The 23519-nt window shown below is 53.0% G+C and overlaps 1 protein-coding gene across 4 annotated transcripts; it reads left to right on the plus strand.

The window, feature by feature from the left end:
* Positions 1–3162: 3162 nt before the first annotated feature.
* SLC25A45 (solute carrier family 25 member 45) lies at positions 3163–10742 on the plus strand. 4 transcript variants are annotated; one of them, XM_054440776.2, is made up of 6 exons: positions 3164–4047; positions 5770–5813; positions 6007–6078; positions 6384–6569; positions 8867–9125; positions 9268–10742. In XM_054440776.2, exons 1-6 carry the CDS (start codon positions 4011–4013, stop codon positions 9534–9536), a joined length of 867 nt encoding a protein of 288 aa, XP_054296751.1. In that variant the 5' UTR covers positions 3164–4010; the 3' UTR covers positions 9537–10742. The 4 variants fall into 4 exon arrangements, with proteins under 4 accessions (XP_054296753.1, XP_054296751.1, XP_054296752.1 ...); XM_054440774.2 differs by lacking the exon at positions 3164–4047 and adding an exon at positions 5388–5535; XM_054440778.2 differs by lacking the exon at positions 6384–6569 and having other exon boundaries at positions 3163–4047.
* Positions 10743–23519: the final 12777 nt, after the last annotated feature.

Genomic DNA, 23519 nt, shown 5'->3' on the forward strand with positions numbered 1-23519 from the left:
ATCCACGCAGCGCTGGCAGCGGCCTGTACTGTAGCTCTCTCGGCTGTGGTCAAGAGAATGGGTCCTGGCCCAGACTCATCCTGGACAAGTCCCTTCTCCTCTGGGCCTCAGTTTTCCTCATCTTTAAAATGAGGTTGAACTCAGTGACCCCCAAGGACTATCCCTACTCTCTAAATGATTATTAACATACGTCTATGTCAGAAAACCAGGACAGACACTCTGTTTTTCCAGGGAGCAGTCACATGAGCCCTTGCTATCTTACACAACAGCCTGGGAGACCTTGAGGTTTTCCCAGGCTGGGAGGAGACTTGGGGCCCCAAAGAGGCAGGTGTGAAACTACTTACCCTCAGGGCCATGTCACTGACATGTCCTGGTAATGCAACGTGTGTGCATCTGAGATGTGGAACTCAGGGAGAAAAATAAGTCCATGGGGCACCTTCTGGGGCCAGAGGAACCAGAAGTTGTCCCAAGTGACAGCAGTGGGCTTGGTGATCAGGAACAGAGGGCAGCGGGTTCACTTTGCCCTGGTTCCCTGGGATTGGAAAGCAGCTGTAGCTCCTGACCCGGTTCAGCCTTCTTCGGTATGTGAACCAGCTCTGCCTGCCCTCCTATGATCCACACTGCCCCACAGCTGAGCCCATGACATCACATCTGCCTTGCTGATGTGACCTAAGGACTTGAGGAAGCTCAGATGTGGGCTGCAGGGAAGGGTGTCAAGTGGGGGCAGGCATCTCCTTCCTGGTTCTCAGCTCTGGGACCCTCAGACCAGGACACACTGTATCTCCATGGCCTCTCGACCCAGCCGGAGTGAAGCGGGAGGAAGAGTTCAGTGTTGTTTTGAAGGCTTACTGGATGCGGGGCTTGTGCTAGGTCAGGGGATGGAGACTGAGGGGAGACATGGCCCTGCCCTCAGAAAGTGTCTGTTGTGATTTAATTGGTGAGTTAAGGAAGAGGGGAAAGAGAAAGAAGCCCAGGAGAACAGCACATTTAAAACCACAGCACTTTGGGAGGCCGAGGCAGGAGGATTGCCTGAGGCCAGGAGTTCAAGACCAGCCTGGGGAACATAGTGAGATGCCATCTGTAAAAAAACAAAAAAGAAAAATTAGCCAGGTGTGGTGGCACACATCTGTGGTCCTAGCCATTCAGAAGCCTGAGGTGGGAGGATCGCTGGAGCCCAGGAGTTCGAGATCACAGTGAGCTCTGATAGTGCCATCCTGCCACTGTACTCCAGCCTGGACAACAGTGAGACTCTGTCTCCAAAAAAATAAATAAAACCACAGAAGATGACAGCATTGCCTTAAGAACTATGAAATGCTACATGCAGGAAAAGTCTCTGCTCACTTGCTGTGTGTGGGGCACTGGGCCAGGCCCTTTCCCCTGTTTCCTGTGTCATTCTCATGCGTCCTGAGAGTGGAAATAAGTACTAGCAGTTGCCATTTACGTGCCAGCCACTTTTTAAAGTGCTTTAATCCTTAGAACTCACTAAGAGGTGAGTATCATATCTCTGTTTTATGTCGAAGACTGACACCTGAGAGTGTCTGTGGTGGTGGTGGGGAGGTTAGAACCCGGGTCTAGTCAAGGAGGGGCACTGGGAGAGAGTCTGGGAGGCTGATGGTGGGGAAGGAAAAGCATTCCAGGTAGTGGGAACTGCACGAGCATGGTTAGGACCCCAGGAAAGACCCCCGCTGTGTGACAGCATAGCAGGTGGGTAGCACCATGGGGGAGGCCTTGAACCCCAGGATGACAGGTATGGGGCAGGCGTGTCAGACAGTGAGAACATTTTGGAGGTCATGAGCTACAGATTCACCAGATGATGCCATGCGTAGGTGGGCTTCCCTTCAGGAAGGCTGTAGGGAAGTGGGAACGAGGGTCTTTCTTGAACTGGGGTGAGGCGGTGAGATTAGAAAAGAAAATGAGACCCATTCTGAAGTGAGGGAGGAGGTGGCCTCCAGCCTTTAGAGCCGAGAGGCTTAGACATCAATTAGCCCGACTGCTGTCCTACTTTGGCAAACAATAATAGACCCCAAGACCCACAGAAGAGGTTGCTCAACATCACTGAGGGAGATAATGTAACCGCCCATTGGGTTCACCTTACCCTCTGCCTAGACAGAGCCAATTTGTCAAGACAAGGGAATTGCAATAAGGAGAGTTTAATTCATGCAGAGCTGGCTGTACAAGAGACTGGAGTTTTTGTTTTTGTTTTGAGACAGAATCTCGCTCTGTTGCCCAGACTGGAGTATAGTGGCATGATCTTGGCTCACTGCAACAGCCGCCTCTCAGGTTCAAGCGATTCTCCTGCCTCAGCCTCCCAAGTAGCTGGGACTACAGGCGCCCGCCACCACACCCGGCTATTTTTTGTATTTTTGGTAGAGATGGGGTTTCACTATGTTGGTCAGGCTGGTCTCGAACTCCTGACCTCAGGTGGCCCTCCCGCCTCGGCCTCCCAAAGTGCTGGGATTACAGGCGTGAGCCACTGTGCCCGGCCTGTATCAGTTATAGTTTTTGCAAAGGCAGTTTCAGGAATAAGAAGCAGAACCAGGACTGCAGCCCAAGCCACCACGAGAGGCCAGTCTTTGGGGATGGTCTTTTAGGATGATCTTTGGGGGTGGCCCAAAGAGCCCCAGGCAGCTCCAGAGGCAGGAGGTGGGAGGTCCTGTTTCCAGAATCTGTCCACCCACAAGAAAGCAGCAGGGGTGGCTGGGTTCTGCTTTGGCCACAGTGAGAGGAGAAGGGTGAGCAGGACTGGGCCTTGGGCGTCTCCCATAGGAGACTAGGAGCTGCGGGGAGATCTGGAGGGTAGGGTGCAGGTGTCACTGGGCCTTGATGTTCCCCAGGGCCGTCTGGCGGTGGGAAGAGGGAACTGGAGCCCCAGGCTGCCACTGATGCTGCTGGCTGACATTTCCGTTCATTCAGTCACTCAGGATTTGAGAGCCCACCCCGTGGCTCTCGCCCACTGTGAATAGAACACCCAGAGATCCCTGCCCAGACAGACAAGTTCTTCCTATCACATGTTGGGGTGATAACTGTGATGGAGAAAGAGAGGAAGAGCCAGCGGTGCCTCCGGCTGGGGAGGCAGGGCAGACCTCACCGAGGTGGTGACATTTGAGCCCCAGCTGGAGGGGTGCCAGGGCAAGAGTGTCCAGGAAGAGGGAAGAGCCAGTCCACAGGCCTGGAGGCAGAAGGCTGACTGAAGAAGAGTCTGGAGGCTCGGGTGGCTGCAGCAGAGAAAGCAAGGGGGTGGGTGGCAGGACGTGAGGTCAGAGGAGAATGGGCGGCACCCTGTGGCTCACAGATCCTTGAAAGGGTTTTGGTTTTGACTGAGCAGAACGGTGCCATTGCAGATCAACACGCACTTTAAATAATCAAAACCCCTTATCTTTCCCCTGGGAAGGAGGAGGCCGAGGAAGGCTGTGTTTCTGACTCACACCGGGGAGTCGGGGGAGTCGTAAACAACCCCGAAGAGAACAGCCAGGCCTGGTGAGTCACTCCTGGGAGTGGCTCCTCCCCACCCTGCCACGCAGTGGCAACTGCGGGCTGGGCCTACCCCCTGGTGGCCACGCTCCCTCCGCACCCAGCCTCTCTCTGTGGCATGGGGGCAGCCGTGCCCCTTGGTGGAGATGAATGGGAGTGGAGCTGGGCTGGCTGGGCAGGCAGGGGCTTGCCTCTTGCTGACTAAGGCAGCCCTGGAGGGGCCCGACCATGGGGCAGGGACCCAGTTGCCATCCCCAGAGCGAGGATCATTGGCCGGGCTCGGGGATGGGGGCCCCTGTGGTCCTGGCACGCCTGGTCCGTGAGACTGTACTCTGCACGACTCCTCCAGGTGGCCAGGGTCACCGGAACTGGCTCGCTCCCCTCTGCCAGTTGCCGGAGGTCTGGGCACCAGGCCAATTCTCACCTTCCCACCAGGGTTAAACATTAGTGGGAGGTTATCAGCGTGGGCCAGGGAGGGAGAGGGGGGAATTCAACTCTGTCTCCTCTGCTGGAGCCGCCAGTTCCCGCAAGCCCAGACAATGCCGGTGGAGGAATTTGTGGCTGGCTGGATCTCTGGTGAGACATTTTTCTTCCTTCTGTCACATCACACCCAATGGTAGGTCACTCCCTGGGGAAGATGGGTGACATGGGAGGAGCAGAGACCAAAGTCTGAGTTCCGGCCTGGCAGGAGGATCACTTGAGCCCAGGAGTTTGAGACCAGTCTGGGCAACATAGGGAGGCCCCTGTCTCTACAAAAAATCAAAATAATTAGCTGGGCATGGTGGCTCACACCTGTAGTCCCAGCTACTCAGGAGGATTGCTTGAGCTCAGGAGTTCAAGGCTGCAGTGAGCTATGACTGCACCACTACACTCCAGCCTGGGTGACAGAATGAGACCCTGCCACAAAAAAACAGAATCAGGGCATAGTGACTCACACCTGTAATCCCAGCACTTTGGGAGGCTGAGGCAGGAGGATCACTTGGGGCCAGGAGTTTGAGACGAGCCTGGGCAACATAGGAAGACCCTGTCTCTATAAGAAATGAGAGGCCGGGCGCGGTGGCTCATGCCTGTAAGCCCAGCACTTTGGGAGGCCGAGGTAGGTGGATCATGAGGTCAAGATTTCGAGACCAGCCTGGCCAACATGGTGAAACCCCGTCTCTACTAAAAATACAAAAATTAGCCAGGCGCGGTGGCGCACGCCTGTGGTCCCAACTACTCCAGAGACTGAGGTGGGAGGAGCCCTTAAGCCCAGGAGGTTGAAGCTGCAATGAGCCATGATCATGCCACTGCACTCCAGCCTGGACAACACCAGCAAGACCCTGTGTCAAAAAAAAAAAGTCTGGGTTCCATGGAGCACTCCAGAGCCAGCTGTTCCCAGTCCTCCGGGGAGTGGCCGATGGGGAGAAGAGAGGAAGGCACAGGTGGGAGGGTGCTGCCTCTGCCTTCCAAGGCCACTTTGCCTGACACCTGCAGAGGGCGGGAGAGCCAGGTGAGCACCCTATACCTTGAGCCCTGCTCTCCAGGCCCACCCTGTGGGGCTTACAAAGGAAGTTCACCTTTGACCTCACCTGCTGTCCCGAGTCCCCTCTGGGCCTCTGCCCCACCTGGCTGTGGGCTGCAGTCCCGGGCCCTGAGGCCTGTTGTGCTGTGGTCCCAGCCCAGCTTCTGGGTGGCATTCCTCTTAGGAGAAAGAGAGGGACGTTCTGAACCTGCCTCCTGGGGGTGCGACCTCCCCCAAGCTCCAGAACCAGCCTCTGCTGTGGAGGGCAGGGCTAGGCAATGGGCAGGTGGAGGGGAGGGGAGAAGCTCCTCTGTGGGTGCTCAGGCATGACCCCCATCAGGGCCCTGCAGTTCTGCATGGCCAGCTGGCAGCAGGGCCTGCTCTGGATCCCGGCGACAACATTATGAGTTGAAGAAAGAAGAGTAAAGCTCTCGGAGAGGTGGGAACCTGGGTGATTCACCCAGAGTCCTGCAGCTCATATGCGGTGGGATACCCGGGTATGGGCTCCAGCGAGGACACGTGCGTCTTTGGCTGGCTCTTCCCTCCTGGATGTGCATCCTCAGGTGGGGCCTGGGGTCTTACTCCCTTGTCCCAGTGCCTTCCTGGCCCAGTGCCTGTGTGGAGGGGGTGGCAGGGGCAGCTGGAGTCTCTAGAGCTTGGCAGGAAGGTGGCTGCATGTGTCTGAGATGGCCCTGCTCTCCTTCCTCCTGCCTGAACCCCTCTTTCCTCTTGGCACAGACTTGCTTCCTGGGCCTGGTACGAGGGCCCTCACTCATAGCACCTTCTTGTCACCACAGGAGCTCTGGGCTTGGTCCTGGGACACCCGTTTGACACTGTAAAGGTGAGTTTAGGAGAGGCACCAGAGGAATGGAAGATCTCACCTGACCCAAATGTCAGGGTGCCCTGAGATCAGGCCTAGCTAATCTTGACTTTCCTGCCTCTCCTGCTGGTTGGCATCCTGCTTGAGGGGGCAGAGGGAAAGGTTGGCCCACCTGCCCATCCCGCCACCCTACCTGCTCTGTCCTCCCACCCAGGTGAGGCTGCAGACCCAGACCACCTACCGGGGCATCGCTGATTGCATCGTCAAGATTTACCGCCATGAGTCCGTGAGTGGCCCACTCCTTTGGGGTCCTTCCCCTTTGGGGGAGGCATCTGGGGCCGTTGGTACCAGCTTCCCTCTCCAGCAGGGTTTTGCTCCTGGAGGAGAGAAGACCAAGTCTGGGATCCTTGGGGGGCCTGGGTGGTAGCTTAGCACCCCAGCGGCTCAGCCTCAGCCCATCCCTGCCTGTCCCCACCTCCCTGTGGCAGGCCTTGGGAGCAGTTTCCAGCCAGAGGCTGCCTTGCCAGGGCTGGAGAGGACAAAGGGGAGGCCCCACAGTGCCTACTCCGCTGCCACTGTGTCTCTCTGCAGCTCCTGGGCTTCTTCAAGGGAATGAGCTTCCCCATTGCCAGCATAGCTGTGGTCAACTCTGTCCTGTTTGGGGTCTATAGCAACACCCTGCTGGTGCTCACGGCCACCTCCCACCAGGAGCGGCGGGCCCAGCCGCCCAGCTACACGCACATCTTCCTAGCGGGCTGCACCGGGGGGTTCCTGCAGGTGAGGGGGCAGTGAGTGGGCACACACAGGTGTCATAGGGATGGTCATCACGATCTGTCCTCTCCCACCCTGCCCTGGCGACCCACAGCTGTGGAGGCACAGGCCTCTTGGAGAGGAACAAGAGGCCTGTGCTGTAGCCTTCCAGGCTGCAGGCCTTTGGGGGAGGGCTGTGGGGAACGGAGGCGGCAAAAGGCAGAGAGAGCCGATGGGCAGTGCCAAGAGGGTGCCGGGAGAAGCAGCCTGGGCCACTCGCTCCAGCTGACGGGGCTTGCCTCCCTCCAGCGGGGTCTGCCAGCCTCAGAGCTGTGGGGAGCCCACTCCCCAAGGAGACCTTTGACCCTGGAGAACTGCCAGCCCCCCGCAGAGCTGTGAGCCCAGCCCCTCTGGCCGGGTCCTGATGAGGTCTTGACACTCCCCTGGCCCCGCCTGGCTCTACCCTTTGCCTGCAGTGCTTGGGTGACCACGACCTGGGAGCCTCACCTGAGGCCCGGCCCAGCAGGGCATTAACCATTCAGTCACTGCCGTCATCTGGGCTTTGGGCTTTAGAGGGGCGGATGGAGGGAAGAGGGACCAGCTGCCGCCAGTGGGAGCCGGTGCTGAATGGGTCCTGTGAGCATAAGCAGGGAGAGGGTGCGCCTGGCACCCACTCACACCCCAGCCACAAGCCAGGGTCACCCTCTCCTGGGCAGCTGCCCCCAGTTCCTTGTCACACTTCATGGGGCAGAGAGCAAGGACAAAGGACAAAGTCAGGCTGCTCCTTCAAATGAATTAATGATTAATGAGACCCCCAAGAGGCCCGCCCCAGCTTTTCTTCTGCCCCTTCTTGTGCGAGGCGTCACCTATAGGTTTCCTGAGCCCTGTGAGCCACATCCCATAAACACAAGGAAGAGAACCGAAGCCCGCAGCTAAGTGGCCAGACCTGGCTTCTAAGTCACCCTGCCCCCTCCAGCTCTTTGGAAAGCAGAAGCGGGGACTGTGAGGGCCACTGATGGAGCCTGGGTTTACAGTCAAACCTGTGGCTTTAGTTTAACAGAGTCTTAAAGGAAAAATGTGTTTTAGTGTGGAGTGGGAAGAAGAGGCAGGGATTGACAGCCTCTGATGGGCACAGATGTTGCCCTGGGCTTGGCCGAAGCTGACCTTCTGAAATGGCATCTGACACTCCACCACCCCTGTGGGGGTGTCTGTCACCTGGTGTCAGCCTAGCCCTGTCCTCAGCCCCCAGGACCTCAGGGCTCAGAACACCTCCCGAAGCCCTGAGCTCAGCCCTGCCAGCACGCTCTGAAGGGCGGCACAAGGCCCCATCTCCCAAGGGATGGTCCCTAACCTACGACCCTTACTCCTGGGGCCAAAGTAAACAAGCGAAGACTTGGCCTGCCACACCCTAAGTACCACCACCGGAGGCGACCGCCAGCCCCCGTCGCCATCAGCCATCTCCAGGGCTGGGGAACTGAGCCCATGTACCTGTCACAAAACAAACAAGCAAAAAACAGATAAATCCCTCAGAGACAGGCTAGCCTTGACATGGACCCCGATTCTCACCTGGACTCCAAAAGCTATCTTGACCTAGCGGCATCTCTGACCCAAACCTTAACTGCCCCCATCGCCCTCTACATCCCCCCAGCACTGACCCTCACCAGGACCCCAGCCCCAGTTCCATCCCAAATCTGTGCAGTGTCTGCTTCCGCTGATGCTAAGAGCCCTAGCACCTGCCAAGTCCCCCCATTACCCACCTTCCCACACTCAGAAGCCTCTTTGGTGGGATGCTAATGGGAAGGAGTCTTGCCTCTCCGGAGGCAGGAGGGGCTGGCCTTGTGCCCCTGGGCCTCTGAGAGGTGGGCGCAGGAGAACAGCACTCACGAGGGGACCTCTTTCACCCTGGGAAAGGGTGGTTTCTTTGCTATTTCACAGTCACAGGCTGAATCCTTCACTTGGCCCTGCTCACCGTACAGGTGTGCTCACTGCCGGCTTTAGGGAGGCCAGAAACCAACCTGCTCCTGCAAAAAGAATCCAGGCTTGTTCTGAGTGCCTGCTGCAGGCCAGGCAAGTTGGTCACTGTTGCATGAGGGGGCAGTGCCTCTCACTCTTGGGCCTGATGCCAAGGGAAGTGGCCTGTCCCCGTCGCATGCAGACATCCTGGCCATCCCAGCCACACTTGCACGTGAGAGGCTGGGTGCTGGCAGGGTTCCTGAGGGACTGGAAGATGCGGCCCCCTGCCTGCCTCCTTCCTCTTGTGAATATGAGGAGCCAGTTCCCAGCCCAAAGCCCCACCCGGGGCCCTCATGTTTCATCCCCAACAGGCCTACTGTCTGGCTCCTTTTGACCTCATCAAAGTCCGGCTACAAAACCAGACAGAGCCAAGGGCCCAGCCAGGGAGCTCCCCACCCCGGTACCAGGGACCCGTGCACTGTGCAGCCTCCATCTTCCGGGAGGAGGGGCCCCGGGGGCTGTTCCGAGGAGCCTGGGCCCTGACACTGAGGGACACCCCCACAGTGGGGATCTACTTCATCACCTATGAAGGGCTCTGTCACCAGTATACACCAGAAGGCCAGAATCCCAGTAAGTAAAGTGGTGTGAGAGGATGGGGGACAGAGGTGTGGGTAGCAGGCAGGGTCCAGCGGGGACTGGGGAGGGAGATTAGGGTCAGGGGAGGATGCTCTGTTCTGGGTCTGACCCCTGCTCTGGGTTCCCTCTGCCCCAGGCTCAGCCACGGTGCTGGTGGCAGGGGGCTTTGCAGGCATTGTTTCCTGGGTGGCAGCCACGCCCTTAGACGTGATCAAGTCCCGGATGCAGATGGATGGACTGAGACGCAGAGTGTACCAGGGGATTCTGGACTGCATGGTGAGCAGCATCCGGCAGGAAGGACTGGGGGTCTTCTTCCGGGGGGTCACCATCAACAGTGCCCGCGCCTTTCCCGTCAATGCTGTCACCTTCCTCAGCTATGAATATCTCCTCCGCTGGTGGGGATGAGCCCTGCAGCAATGCCAGCGCTCCCCATCAGGCCCACGGCCCGGAGGCCAGTTTGAGATTGGAGGCCAGGTTGAAAGCTTGCAAATCAGTGCAAGAGGCTCAGCCCTTCCTAACCAAGGTGCCTCCCACCCGCGCAGATCTGGGCTGGACAGATACCTGTGGGAGCTGGAAGCCAGGGGGCCTGTGCAGCCTCCCTGTGTAGCTGGCCTTGACTCCTTTGCCTCCCACATCTGTGAAACAGGGAGCATGAGGCACAAATGAGCTGGCAAGTGGTGCTGGTGACATCCCAGCCCCTGTCCTGTGCCTTCACCTCTTTTTTTTTTTTTTTGAGATGGAGTCTTTCTCTGTCACCCAGGCTGGAGTGCAGTGGTGTGATGTCAGTTCACTGCAACCTCCGCCTTTCCACCTTCCGGGTTCAAGCAATTCTCCTGCCTCAGCCTCCCAAGTAGCTGGGACTATAGGCGCCCGCCACCACGCCTGGCTAACTTTTTGTATTTTTAGTAGAGACAGGGTTTCACCATGTTAGCCAGGATGGTGTCGATCTCCTGACTTTGTGATCCACCCGCGTCGGCCTCCCAAAGTGCTGGGATTACAGGCATGAGCCACTGCGCCCGGCCGCCTTCACCTCATAAGGAGCTCTGAGACTCCGCTTCTGAGAGTCCCTGCGGCCTCCCACCTCCCTGCCTTTCAAAGCTCTCTCCCCCATGACCCAGGATAACCCTATGTCTCTTCCCCCAGAATCCTTCAGTGGTTCTCATCACCTTCAGGAAAAGCCCAAACTCCTTCCACCCTCCAGGTTCCTCCCTCCCCACGAGGCTTTGTTCTCCTGGGGTTGCTTCCTGGACCCTGAACAAGTTGTCCTCTCATTGGCCGGGCCTGGCCAGCAGTGCACAGTGCCCGGCAGGATGACTCCACCATCCCCCGGGCTGGCCCGGCTCTCCTCCGAGACCCAGGCTGAGCCCAGTCTCCTCGCCCTTCCTTGACTTACCTTCCCCCACCTGAGGCTGACTTTGGGGTTCCCAGACACCCCACCCGCACACATGCCTTGATCATAGCACTTGCCTGCGTGTCTTCAGAGTCGTTAATTTGCTTCTCGGCTTCCCCACTGGACTGTGAGCTCCCTGAAGTCAGGGATTGCGCTTTGGATGGTTTCCAGCCTGAGCCTGGTGCTTGAACAGACGTGTGCAATAAATGCTCGTTAAATGATGTGACTGCACTCTTGACCTGTCTCTTCCACGCCAGCCGCCACACCTGCTTCCCTGGTCTTGCCACACAGCTTTCTGTTGAACCTCCCAGCCCCCATTTGCCTGCTCTGACCCTTCTCGAGGTCACCTACAGTGGAGGATGCTGGGAGCTGGGGGTCTGTCTGCTTTGCCCACTCCCAGCCAATGGCGCTTGTTTTCTTTTTCTTTTTCTTTTCTCTATTTTTTCTTTCATTAGATACAGAGTCTCACTCTGTTGCCCAGGCTGGAGTGCAGTGATGCCATTATAGCTCACTGTGGCCTTGAGCTCCTGGGCTCAAGTGATCTTCCCACCCTAGTCTTCTGAGTAGCTGGGACTACAGGTGTGTGCCACCGCACCTGGCTAATTTTTTATTTTTTTGTAGAGAGGAGGTCTCACTATGTTGCCCAGGCTGTCTTGAACTCCTAAGCACAGATAGCCCTCCCACCCTGGCCTCCCAAAGAGCTGGGGTTACAGGTGTGAGCCACTGTTGTTTTCTTTACCCATCTCACTTGCTCAGTGGGAATTAAAAACTGGCTGAGAGGGTTCTTTTAACTGACAACAAAATTGAGCATCAAGGGCCATTTGTACCCACTAATGTCCCTATCTGGTCTGAGATCAATGTGAGTCCACCTCATGGTGACCTGAATTCCTGCCGTTTACTGGTGCCACCCTATAGAAACAATCACAGTGTTATGATCACAGTTGATAGAGAGGCAGCCTCGGCTCAGAGGCATTATGTAACTTGTCCTAGGTCACACCGCAGGTAAGTCATACGATTTGCTTAGATGCCTCTGAGCTTCCAACCCCAGTGTCCAGTTACTTAGCTACCCTGCTCCACCTGGGCACGTGGGGGTCTTCCGCGAGTCACCTAAGTTCAACTCCCCCCACACCACCCTGGGCTAGACCTGCCGGGACCATACTCTGTCACGTGCTCTTCAGAGCTCTCCTTCACCGGATCATGTGCTGCACGTGGCTGGAGGCCATCTGCAACTAGTTTTTGTATTTTTAATAGAGACAGGGTTTCACCATGTTGGCCAGGCTGGCCTCGAACTCCTGGTCTTATGTGATCCACCTGCCTTGGCCTCCCAAAGTGCTGGGATTACAGGCGTGAGGCACCTGACTCTGCCCTCATTGCAACAGTTTAGGCCCTTGTTGCAACAGTTTGGCAAGCTTCACCCTAACTCAGTGGGTAAGGCGCTGTGAGTTTCTTAGTGGTAATCCAAGTGTGGTCCTTGGAGCAAAGCTTATTAGAAATGCAGCATCTGGCCAGACACAGTGGTTCACACCTGTAATTCCAGCACTTTGGGAGGTCGAGGCAGGAGGACCACTTGAGGCTAGGAGTTTAAGACCAGCCTGGGCAACATAGTGAGACCTTGTATCTACCAAAAATTTCAACATTAGCCAGGTGTGGTGGCACTGTGCCTGTAGACAGAGCTGCTTGGGAGACTGAGGTGGGAGGACTGTTTGAACCCAGGAGGTTGAGGCTGCAGTGAGTCTTGATTGCGCCACTGTACTCCAGCATGGGTGATGGAGCAAGACTCTGTCTCAAATAATAATAATAATAATAATAATAATTTTTAAAAAGATATGCAGCATCTCAGGCCCTACCCCAGACCTACCAAATCAGAATCTCTGAGGATGGGGCCCAGGAATCTGTGTTGTGAAAAGCTCTCCCAGGGATTTCTACACATGCTAAAGTTTAAGAATCGGCGTTCTGGGGGCTCCTGATCATGGGAATGTACTGCTCTTTCAGGCTGAGAAAGGTGTATAGTGGAAGAGACTCGAACTCCTAGTTTCTAGCAGTCTCTGCTCCTCCTATGGAAAACACAAGGTCCACCTGAGGCCAGTTCCCAGGTGCCTTGAGGCAGGCACTGCCCTTTCCGTGCCTCGGTTTCCTCTGTGATCCCTTTTTTTTTTTCTTTTGAGATGGTGTGTTGCTCTGTCACCCAGGCTGGGGTGCAGTGGCACGACCTCAGCTCACTGCAACTTCTGCTTCCTAGGTTCAAGTGATCCTCCTGCCTGGGACTACAGGTGCATGCCACCATGTCCGGCTAATTTTTTGTATTTTTAGTAGAGACGGGGTTTTTCCATATTGGCCAGCCTGGTCTGGAATTTCTGACCTCAAGTGATCCGCCCGCCTCAGCCTCCCAAAGTGCTGGGATTACAGGTGTGAGCCACCACCCCCAGCTTTCCTCTGTGATCCCTTCTGATCGGACAATCTCTGAGCCCATCCAGCACCACCGCAGTGCCAGGGATTTCAGGCTGGACATTGCAGCAATGGTACAGCAGGTGTCAGAACACCACTGGGCAGCCAGTGGCTTGAAGGAAGCAAACAGGATGCATGAGGAGGAGGAGGTGGGCTCCTATAAACAGTGCAGGAAGTAGGCAGGAGGGCAGGTCAGAGTGGTCCTCTGTCGTTTGCTGTTTGTCATCAAATTACCAGTTAGCGGGAATTCCCATTTGGGTGCCCCTGTCTCTGAGACAGAGCTGCTCTCCTTTTTCCTTTGCCTATTAAACCTCTGCTCCTAAACTAAAAAAAAATTTTAAAAATTAAAAAAATTTAAAAAAAAAGCAGTTAGCAAGGGAGTAAAATGAAAAAAATCTATTTTTTTGGCTTTAGTTAAATGGGCTCCCATTCTCCCTCTCTGTTTTTATCTAGAGGCGTCTCCTAAAGAGCCTGGAGCGCCCCTCCTCTAAACTCCACCTTTACAGCCAGAGAGAGTGGCCAGACTCGGGTGGGACCAGGGAGTTCCAGGCCCAAGTTCTTTCCACCAACCCATGGCAAAGGCTACCCACTGGGCTGGGAGAACATTCCTGGAGTGAGTTTAGGGTTTAGTATGGCGTGATTAGTGAGCAAATAACTCACTCCTCCTGCAGAGAGGCCCCAGGAGGAGATGCCACTATTGGAGGGGAGGGCAGAAAGACAAAGATCGGGCAGGAAGGGGCCAGAGAGAGTCTAAAAATCTAGATGTTGGCTGGGCATGGTGGCTCTCGTCTGTAATCCTAGCACTTTGGGACGCCAAGGTGGACAGATCACCTGAGGTCAGGAGTTCGAGACCAGCCTGGCCTATATGGCGAAACCCCATCTCTACTAAAAATACAAAAATTAGCCAGGCATGGTGGCATATGCCTGTGATCCCAACTACTAAGGAGGCTGAGGCAGGAGAATCTCTTGAACCCGGGTGGTGGAGGTTGAAGTGAGCTGAGATTGCCCCACTGCACTCCAGACTAGGTGACAGACAGAGACAGCAGCTCAAGAAACACACAAAATTTAGCTGGGCGTGGTGGCTCATGCCGGTAATCTCAGCACTTTGAGAGGCCAAGGTGGGCAGATCACTAGGTCAGGAGATCGAGACCATCCTCGCTAACACAGCGAAACGCCGTCTCTACTAAAAATGCAAAAAATTAGCTGGGCATGGTGGCACGCACCTGTAGTCCCAGTTACTTGGGAGGCTGAGGCAGGAGAATCACCCGAACCAGAGAGGCGGAGGTTGCAGTGAGCCAAAATTGCGCCATTGCACTCCAGGCTGGATGACAGAGCAAGACTTCGTCTCAAACAAACAAAAAAAACTAGATGTTTTTAATCAGCAGGGTCTCATAAGACGCATGTGAAATCGCTTAAGGATTTAACAGGTGGTATCTCAGGTTGCTGTTATTTTTGAGAACTCTTTTAGACAGAAGAAATCCTTAAGAACTAGGAGATAGTCTGTGAACCTGCTTTGAGGTTACAAAGGAGGTGATGTCTGTCAGTCACTTGCAAAGAGCTGATAACTTGAGCAAACATGTTAAATAAAGTCCCATTGGACTCCTGTTGCCCAGTGTCATACTTCTTTTTTTAGCAGTGACCACAGCTGAAGAACTTCCAGGAGACTAACTTATGTGTATAGTGACACTCCCTGTGGCTTTCCCCACCGCACTCCAGCCTGGGGAAAGCTACATGCGCAGGGAAAGGGGGAGATGACACAACCACGAGATGACTCTGGCTTAAATAACTTTGACCAGACTCAGGAAACAGCTGAGCCAAGAGGGTCCATGCTGTGAATGTGACTTAACTGGTGTCTCCAGCCTGCTCAGGTTCCTGAGTGCCAGGCCCACACTGCTGTCTCTGGTCACACATCCTTGGATGTCCCAAAGGCAGCTCGAGTTCCCCCAGCCTGCCCTGCTGCCCTCAGCTCCCAGCCCAGGCCGATGCCTCAGAGGAGCTCTCCCTCTTCCCCCGGCCATGCCAAAAGAGTCCCTAACTCCTCTTAACCCTTTGAAAGATTTCTACTCCTTCCCAATTTTTTAGAGATGGGGGTCTTACTATGCTGCCCAGGCTGGTCTCAAATTCCTGGGCTCAAGTGATCCCCCTGTCTCAGCCTCCCAAAGTGCTGGGGTTACAGGCATGAGCCACCGCATCGGGCCTCCACTCCCTCTTTACCAATCCTAACAGCACAGCCCTGGTCCTGTTTCAGATCTGAACATGTACTTTAACTTTTTTTTTTTTTTGAGACAGAGTCTTGCTGTATCGCCCAGGCTGGAGTGCAGTGGCAAGTTCTCGGGTCACTGCAACCTCCGCCTCCCGGGTTTAAGCAATTCTCTGCCTCAGCCTCTCGAGTGGCTGGGATTACAGGCACCCGCCACCACGCCCGGCTAATTTTTTGTATTTTTAGTAGAGATGGGGTTTCATCATCTTGGCCAGGCTGGTCTTGAACTCCTGATCTCGTGATCTGCCCGCCTCGGCCTCCCAAAGTGCTGGGATTACAGGCGTGAGCCACCGCGCCCGGCCCACGTACTTTAACTTTTGGCAGTACAATTCTCCCCAAGTTTCCCTGCTCCTCGGTGACTTTCCAGTCCTCTGCAGAAGCAGGGCAAGCTCCCTCCCACAGTCTGCAAGGCTTGCAGGCGTGCACCTTCTCTTGGTTCCGTAAGCACATCAGGCTCCCTCCCACCACAAGACATTTGCACATGCCCTTCTTTTTTTTTTTTTTGAGATAGTCTCGCTCTGTTGCCCAGGCTGTAGTACAGTGGCATGATCAAAGCTCACTGCAGCCTCAACCTCTCAGGCTCAAGTATCCTCCCACCTTAGCCTCCCAAGTAGCTGGGATTACGAGTGTGTGCCACCTTGCCCAGCTAATTTTTATTTATATTTTATTTATTTATTTATTTTTTTGGAGACAAGAGTTTTACTCTTGTTGCCCAGGCTGGAATGCAATGGTGTGATCTTGGCTCACCGCAACTTCCATCTCCCGGGTTCAAGTGATTCTCCTGTTTCACCTCCTGAGTAGCTGGGATTATAGATATGTGCCACCATACCCGGCTCATTTTGTATTTTTAGTAGAGACAGGATTTCTCCATGTTGGTCAGGCTGGTCTGAAACTCCTGAACTCAGGTGATCCGCCCGCCTCGGCCTCCCAAAGTGCTGGGATTACAGGCATGAGCCACTATGCCCAGCCTAATTTTATTTATTTATTTATTTATTTGTTTGTTTATTTATTTATTTATTTGTTTTTGAGAGTTTTGCTCGTCGCCCAGGCTGGAGTGCAGTGGCGTGATCTCGGCTCATGCAACCTCCACCTCCCTGGTTCAAGCGATTCTCCTGCCTCAGCCTCCTCAATAGCTGGGATTACAGGTGCCCACCACCAAGCCCGGCTAATTTTTTATATTTTTAGTAGAGACGGGGTTTCACCATGTTGGCCAGGATGGTCTCAAACTCCTGACCTCAGGTGATCCGCCTGCCTCGGCCTCCCAAAGTGCTGGAATTACAGGCGTGAGCCACTGCACCCAGCCTAATTTTTAATTTTTTTTTGTAAAAATGGGGTCTCATTATGTTGCCCAGGCTGTTTTTGAACTCCTGGGCTTAAGCGATCCTCTCGCCTCGGCCTCCCACAGTGCTGAGATTACAGGCATGAGACACTGTGCCCGGCCGCACATGCCCTCTGCCTGCCTGTGTGCCTCCCACCCAGCCTTCAGCTCAGTTCAGCCACACTTCCTTATGGAAACCTTGATCACATTCCTTTGACTTATGCCTGTTGTTTGGAATCACCTGGGGAGTTTGTGAAACTACAAATTGCTGGGTCCCACCCTCGAGTTTCTGGTTCAGTAGGCTTGCGGCGGGTCCAAGATTTGCCTTCCATTATGTTAGAGATAGGGTCTCACTATGTTGCCCAGATGCTGCTGCTGCTGCTGCTGCTGCTGAGAGCAACGCCTTGAGAACCACTGGCCTGTGTTCTCACACTGTCCCCCTTCATCAGTGTATAATGACACACTCTTATTTGTGTAACCCTTGGGTTATATCTGTCTCTCCTCTAAACTATGAGGTCCGGGAAGCAGAGACCCCTCTGTTAGCTCTTGTCAAAACTCTAGCTGGCATACAGAGGTGCTCAGTAAATAGTTGTTGGCTGGGTGTGATGGCTCACACCTGTGATCCCAGCAATTTGGGAGTCCGGGATGGGAGAATCACTTGAGCCTAGGGATTTGAGACCAGCCTAGACAACACAGCGAGACCCCGTCTCTGCAAAAATACAAAAAAATGGCCAGGTGCAGTGGCTCATGCCTGTAATCCCAGCACTTTGTGAGGCCAAGGTGGGCGGATCACCTGAGGTCAGGAGTTTGAGACTAGCCCAGCCAACAGAGTGAAAACCTGTCTCTACTAAAAATACAAAAATTAGCCAGGTATGGTAATGCATGCCTGAAGTCTCAGTCACTTGGGAGGCTGAGGCAGGAGAATCGCTTGAACCTGGGAACTGGAGGTTGCAGTGAGTCAAGACAGTGCCACTGCACTCCAGCCTGGGTGATGGAGTGAAACTCTGTCTCAAAAAAAAAAAAAACAAAAAACAAAAAAACACCAAAAACCCCCCCAAAATTACCTGGGTATGGTGGCGTGTGCCTGTGGCCTCAGCTCCTCAGGAGGCTGAGATGGGAGAATCGCTTGTGCCTGGGAGGTTGAGGCTGCAGTGAGCCATGATGACGTATTGCACTCCAGCCTGGGCAACAGAGCAAGACACTGTCTCAAAAATAAGTAAATAAATAAATATTTATTGAACAAATGAGTGAATGAATAAACAAAAGGAAGCAAGCTGGTCTTCCCCACTTACCCTGTGGCAGGCTGGTGCTCCAGAATTTATGTAGTGCCCTCCTACTGGAAAGCAATTAGATTCTCTATCAGTGATAATAAACATAATTTTTAACTTTGGGAAGCTGAGGTGGAACAAGAATTAAAAGAAATTTAAAAATGTGTAAGCGGGCCGGGCGCAGTGGCTCACACCTGTAATCATAGCACTTTGGGAGGCTGAGGTGGGCAGATCACCTGAGGTCAGGAGTTAGAGACCATCCTGGCTAACACGGTAAAACCCCGTCTCTACTAAAAATACAAAAAATTAGCCGGGTGCAGTGGCGGGCGCCTGTAGTCCCAGCTACTCAGGAGGCTGAGGCAGGAGAATGGCGCGAACCCAGGAGGTGGAGCTTGCAGTGAGCAGACATCACGCCACTGCACTCCAGCCTGGGCCACAGAGCGAGACTCCGTCTCAAAAAAAAAAAAAAAAAGTGTAAGCAAAAACTCAGTTGTGTGTAAGAAAAACCAATTCCCCCTGAGGAAGAGAAAGAGCTAAAGTCCTTTAAAAACGGACTGCCTGGGGGGCTGGACGTGGTGGCTCACACCTGTAATCCCAGCACTTTGGGAGGCCGAGACGGGCAGATAACGAGGTCAGGAGATCGAGACCATCCTGGCTAACATGGTGAAACCCTGTCTCTACTAAAAATACAAAAAAATTAGCCGGACATGGTGGCGGCCACCTGTAGTCTCAGCTACTTGGGAGGCTGAGGCAGGAGAATGGCGTGAACCTGGGAGGTGGAGTTTGCAGTGAGCCGAGATTGCACCACTGCACGCCAGCCTGGGCGACAGAGCGAGACTCCACCTCAAAAAAAAAAAAAAAAATTGACTGCCTGTTTTTCTGTGGCTAGTGAGCCTTATCTCTCCCTTTCCCAGGCATTGTGAATGTTTCTCTAGCTGTGCAGCTGCAAGGTCACTAAACAGATAATCTCAAGTCATAAAACATGTTGTTCCTTGAAAATTAAGAAATAATGTAATGCATGTCTTAAATAACTGTCTTTGTTTCTCATTTCTGTAATATGCTTCCCCCTGCACAAATCTCCCCCCATCCCACTAAATGCTTAAAAGGTAAGCGGACTCGTTGTTCGGGGCTCAGTCCTTTGGATGTTAATCCGACTGAGTTGGTGCACCTAAATAATTAAATAAATCCTCTTCAACCCCTCAGTCTCTCTGATTCCTTAATTATCCCGCTGCAGAGGCAGGAAGATTGCTTAAGGCCAGGAGTTTGAGACTGCAGTGAGCCATGGTCTTGCCGCTGCACTCCAGCCTGGGCGAGAGAAGGAGACCCTGTCTCAATAAACAAACAGACAAACATAGTTTTAAAACCATTGCTAACTTTGCAAAAAGTAAGGGAACTTCCCAAGGATCCCTTCAAAACAAGAAAGGGTGTAAATCAGGGTGTTGGAACCGGGACAGCCCCTGGGCCAAATGCTGATAACTGCATGACCTTGGAGATTAAGGAACCGCGGGGAACAGATTAGACCTTGAGTCCACATATGGTGGGGCAGCTGAAACCAAGGCTCATAGTAGATTTCTATGGATCCTGGAAGGGGCTACCCATGCAGTGAAAGGTAGACCAGAAAACCTCCACCCACCAGTAAAGGGAGTTGATAAACAAACCCTGCCCCTTTCCTTTGTGGTGGAAAAAACTTAGGAATATCTGGACCCATGAATTCAGAACCACGTGCCTGCTCCCTGTACTCCCTTCAGGTCTGGGATGTCTGCCTCTAGGAAACGAATGTGTCATGCTAGTAGTGTCCCCTTGTGTCTTGTGGGAGTAACTACACATTTTTCTTTTTCTTTTCTTTTTTTTTCCAAGGAGTCTTGCTCTGTCACCCAGGCTGGAGTGCAATGGTGCGATCTTGGCTCACTGCAAACTCTGCCTCCCAGGTTCAAGCAATTCTCCTGCCTCAGCCTCCCGAGTGGCTGGGATTACAGGTGCCCGCCACCATGCCTGGCTAATTTTTGTATTTTTTAGTAGAGACAGGGTTTCACCATGTTGCTCAGGCTGGTCTCGAACTCCTGACCTCAGGTAATCCACCTGCCTCGGCCTCCCAGAGTGCTGGGATTACAGGCGTGAGCCACCGTTCCTGGCAACTACACATTTTTCAAACAGGGCACATTCTAAATCAGGATCTTTGGGTTTTCCAGAGATTAAGTCCAACTAATAAAAAATTCCCTCACACAACTCAATAGCAAAACCCAAATCACTCAATTTAGAAATGGGTGGCCAGGTGGCTCACGCCTGTAATCCCAGCACTTTGGGAGGCCGAGGTAGGTAGATCACCTGAGGTCAGGAGTTCAAGACCAGCCTGGCTAACATGGTGAAACCCCATTTCTACTAAAAATACAAAAAATTAGCTGGGCATGGTGGCACGCACCTGTAATCCCAGGTACTCGGGAGGCTGAGGCAGGAGAATCGCTGAAACCCAGGAAGTGGAGGTTTTGGTGAGCTGAGATCATCATTACACTACAGCTTGGGCAACAAGAGCAAAACTCCGTCTCAAAAAAAAAACAAAAAAAAGGCAAAGGAACTACATAGATGTTTTTTGAAAGAAGACATACAAATGGCCAACAAGTTTACAAAAAAGTGTGCAACATCACCAATCATCAGAGAAATGGAAATCAGAACCACAATATCACCTTCTGTCGGCCTAGAAAAGAAAAGATAGGACGGGCGTGGTGGCTCACACCTGTAATCCCAGCACTTTGGGATGCTGAGGCAGGCAGATCACAAGGTGAGGAGATCAAGACCATCCTGGTTAACACGGTGAAACCCCGTCTCTCCTAAAAACACAAACACACACACACACACACACACACACACACACACAAATTAGCGGCCGGGCGCGGTGGCTCACGCCTGTAATTCCAGCACTTTGGGAGGCCAAGGCAGGTGGATCACGAGGGCAGGATATCAAGACCATCCTGGCTAACACAGTGAAACCCCGTCTCTACTAAAAATACAAAAAATTAGCCAGGTGCGGTGGTGGGCGCCCGTAGTCCCAGCTACTCGGGGGGCTGAGGCAGGAGAATGGCATGAACCCGGGTGGTGGAGCTTGCAGTAAGCTGAGATCGCACCACTGCACTCCAGCCTGGGCGACAGGGCAATACTCTGTCTCAAAAAAAAAAAGAAAAAAAAAAAGATAACAAGTGTTGGTGAAGGCGTGAAGAAAAAGGAACCCTTGCACGCTGTTGGTGGGGACGTACCTGGTTCAGTTGTTATGGAAAACAGCATAGAATTTCCTCAAAAAATGCAACATAGAACTACCATATGATCCAGCCATTCCATTTCTGGGTATATATTTAAAGGGACTGGGTCAGGCTCGGTGGCTCATGCCTGTAATCCCAGCACTCTGGGAGGCGGAGGCAGGTGGATCACCTGAGGTCAAGAGTTTGCGACCAGCCTGGCCAACATGGTGAAACCCCGTTTCTACTAAAAATACAAAAATTAGCCGGGCGTGGTGGTGGGCAGCTGTAATCCCAGTTATTCAGGAGGCTGATGCAGGAGAATTGCTTGAACCTGGGAAGCAGAGGTTGCAGTGAGCCGAGATCGCATCATTGCACTCCAGCCTGGGAGACAGAGGGAAACTCTGTCTCAAAAAAAAAAAAAAAAAAAGACAGGCATGGTGGCTCATGCCTGTAATCCCAGCACTTTGGGAGGCCGAGGTTGGTGGATCACGTGAGGTCAGGAGTTCGAGACCAGCCTGGCTAACATGGTCAAACACCGTCTCTACTAAAAATACAAAAATTAGCTGGGCGTGGTGGTGTGCACCTGTAATCCCAGGTACTAGAGAGGCTGAGGCAGGAGAATCACTTGAACCTGGGAGGCAGAGGTTGCAGTGAGCCAAGATTGCGCCATTTCACTCCAGCCTGGGCAACAAGAGGGAAAATACCATCTAAAAAAATAATAATAATAAAATAAATAAGTAAATAAATAAATAAATAAAACAGTGCTTGGCCAGTAGTAAGCACTTTAGAAATATTGATTTGTTTAAAGGGCCTTAAGAGGAGCAGTCCTGTCTGTCTTGTTCTCTGACCTATATTACAGGTAATTTTCTATTTCTCTCTCTAGTTTGAGGGCAGTTTAGGAACAGGACTGTGTCTTCCTTATCTTTGTTGCCTGGGAGCCTTAGGTGCCATCTGAACATAGAGGGTGTTCATTAGAGGCTTGGAAATACACTGAAATAACACATAACGTCTTTGTCCTTCCCTCCCCTGCCTTGCTCTGCGTGTGGCAACACTTGCATAATTGGATAGGATTGTCTGGCCTTGATAAAAGATGAGGTCTGTTGGGAATAGTAGATGCTGCCTTTGCTGCCTCTCTTTCCTTTCTATCCTACCTCTTAGGATGTCCAAGCAACTGTGGAAGCTTCCTAACTTACTTGGTCTTGAATTTCCACATTTGCTTCCCATCTCCCGATCTGTTCTTCACGCAGCAACTAGAATGAGACTTTTTAAAAACATAAAACATAAGCCACGTGTGGTGGCTCACTCCTATAATCCCAGCACTTTGGGAGGTAAGGCAGGTGGATCACCTGAGGTCAGGAGTTCGAGACCAGCCTGGCCAACATGATGAAACCCCGTCTCTACTAAAAATACAAAAAACTAGCCAGGCTAGGTGGTGTGTGCCTGTAATCCCAGCTACTCAGGAGGCTGAGGCAGGATAATCGCTTGAACCAGGGAGGCGGAGGTTGCAGTGAGCCGAGATCAGGCCACTACACTCCACCCTGGGTGGCAGAGTGAAACTCCGTCTCAAAAACAAAACAAAACAAAAACATAGGCTGGGCGCAATGGCTCACACCTGTAATCCCAGCACTTTGGGAGGCCGAGGGATTGCTTGAGACCAGGAGTTTGAGACCAGCCTGGCCAAAATGGAGAGACACCCTCTCTACCAAAAAAAAATTTTTTAATTAGCCAGGTATGGTGGTGCACACTTGTATATTTGTAGTCCCAGCCACTCAAGAGACTGAGAAGTGAGGGTTGCTTGAGCTCAGGAATTTGAGGTGGCAGTGGGCCGTGATTGTGCCACTGTACTCCAGCCTGGGCACCCAAGTGAGACCCTGTCTCTAAAGAAAAAACAAAAAACCAAAAACACACACATAAAACATACCTTGCGGCTGGGCGCGATCGCTCACGCCTGTAATCCCAGCACTTTTGGAGCCCGAGGTGGACGAATCATGAGGTCAGGAGTTTGAGACCAGCCTGACCAACATGGTGAAACCCTGTCTCTACTAAAAATACACACACAAAAAAAACAGCTGGGCGTAGTGGCGGGCACTTGTAACCCCAGCTACTCAGGAGGCTGAGGCAGGAGAATCGCTTGAACCCGGGAGGCAGAAGTTGCAGTGAGCTGAGATTGCGCCACTACACTCCAGCCCTGGAGACAGAGTGAGACTTCGTCTCAAAAAAAAAAAACAAAAAACAAAACAAAAAAACACTGTTCCTCCTTTATCTAAACCACACAGCCCCAACCCACCCCGCAAAAAAAAAAAAAAAAAAAAAAAAAAAAAAGCAAACCAACTTCCTATTTTGTTTAGAATGCAATCTAAACACTCCCTGGTGAAAGGCCCCTGCCTACCTCTCTGACTTCCTTCCCTCCTTAGCCTCCCTCACCTGCGGCCACAGGCACTGCTTTCTGTTTCTTAACCCTGTGAAGCTGTTTCTAA

This window comes from Pongo pygmaeus, chromosome 9 (assembly GCF_028885625.2).
Source record: "Pongo pygmaeus isolate AG05252 chromosome 9, NHGRI_mPonPyg2-v2.0_pri, whole genome shotgun sequence".
NCBI lineage: Eukaryota > Metazoa > Chordata > Mammalia > Primates > Hominidae > Pongo > Pongo pygmaeus.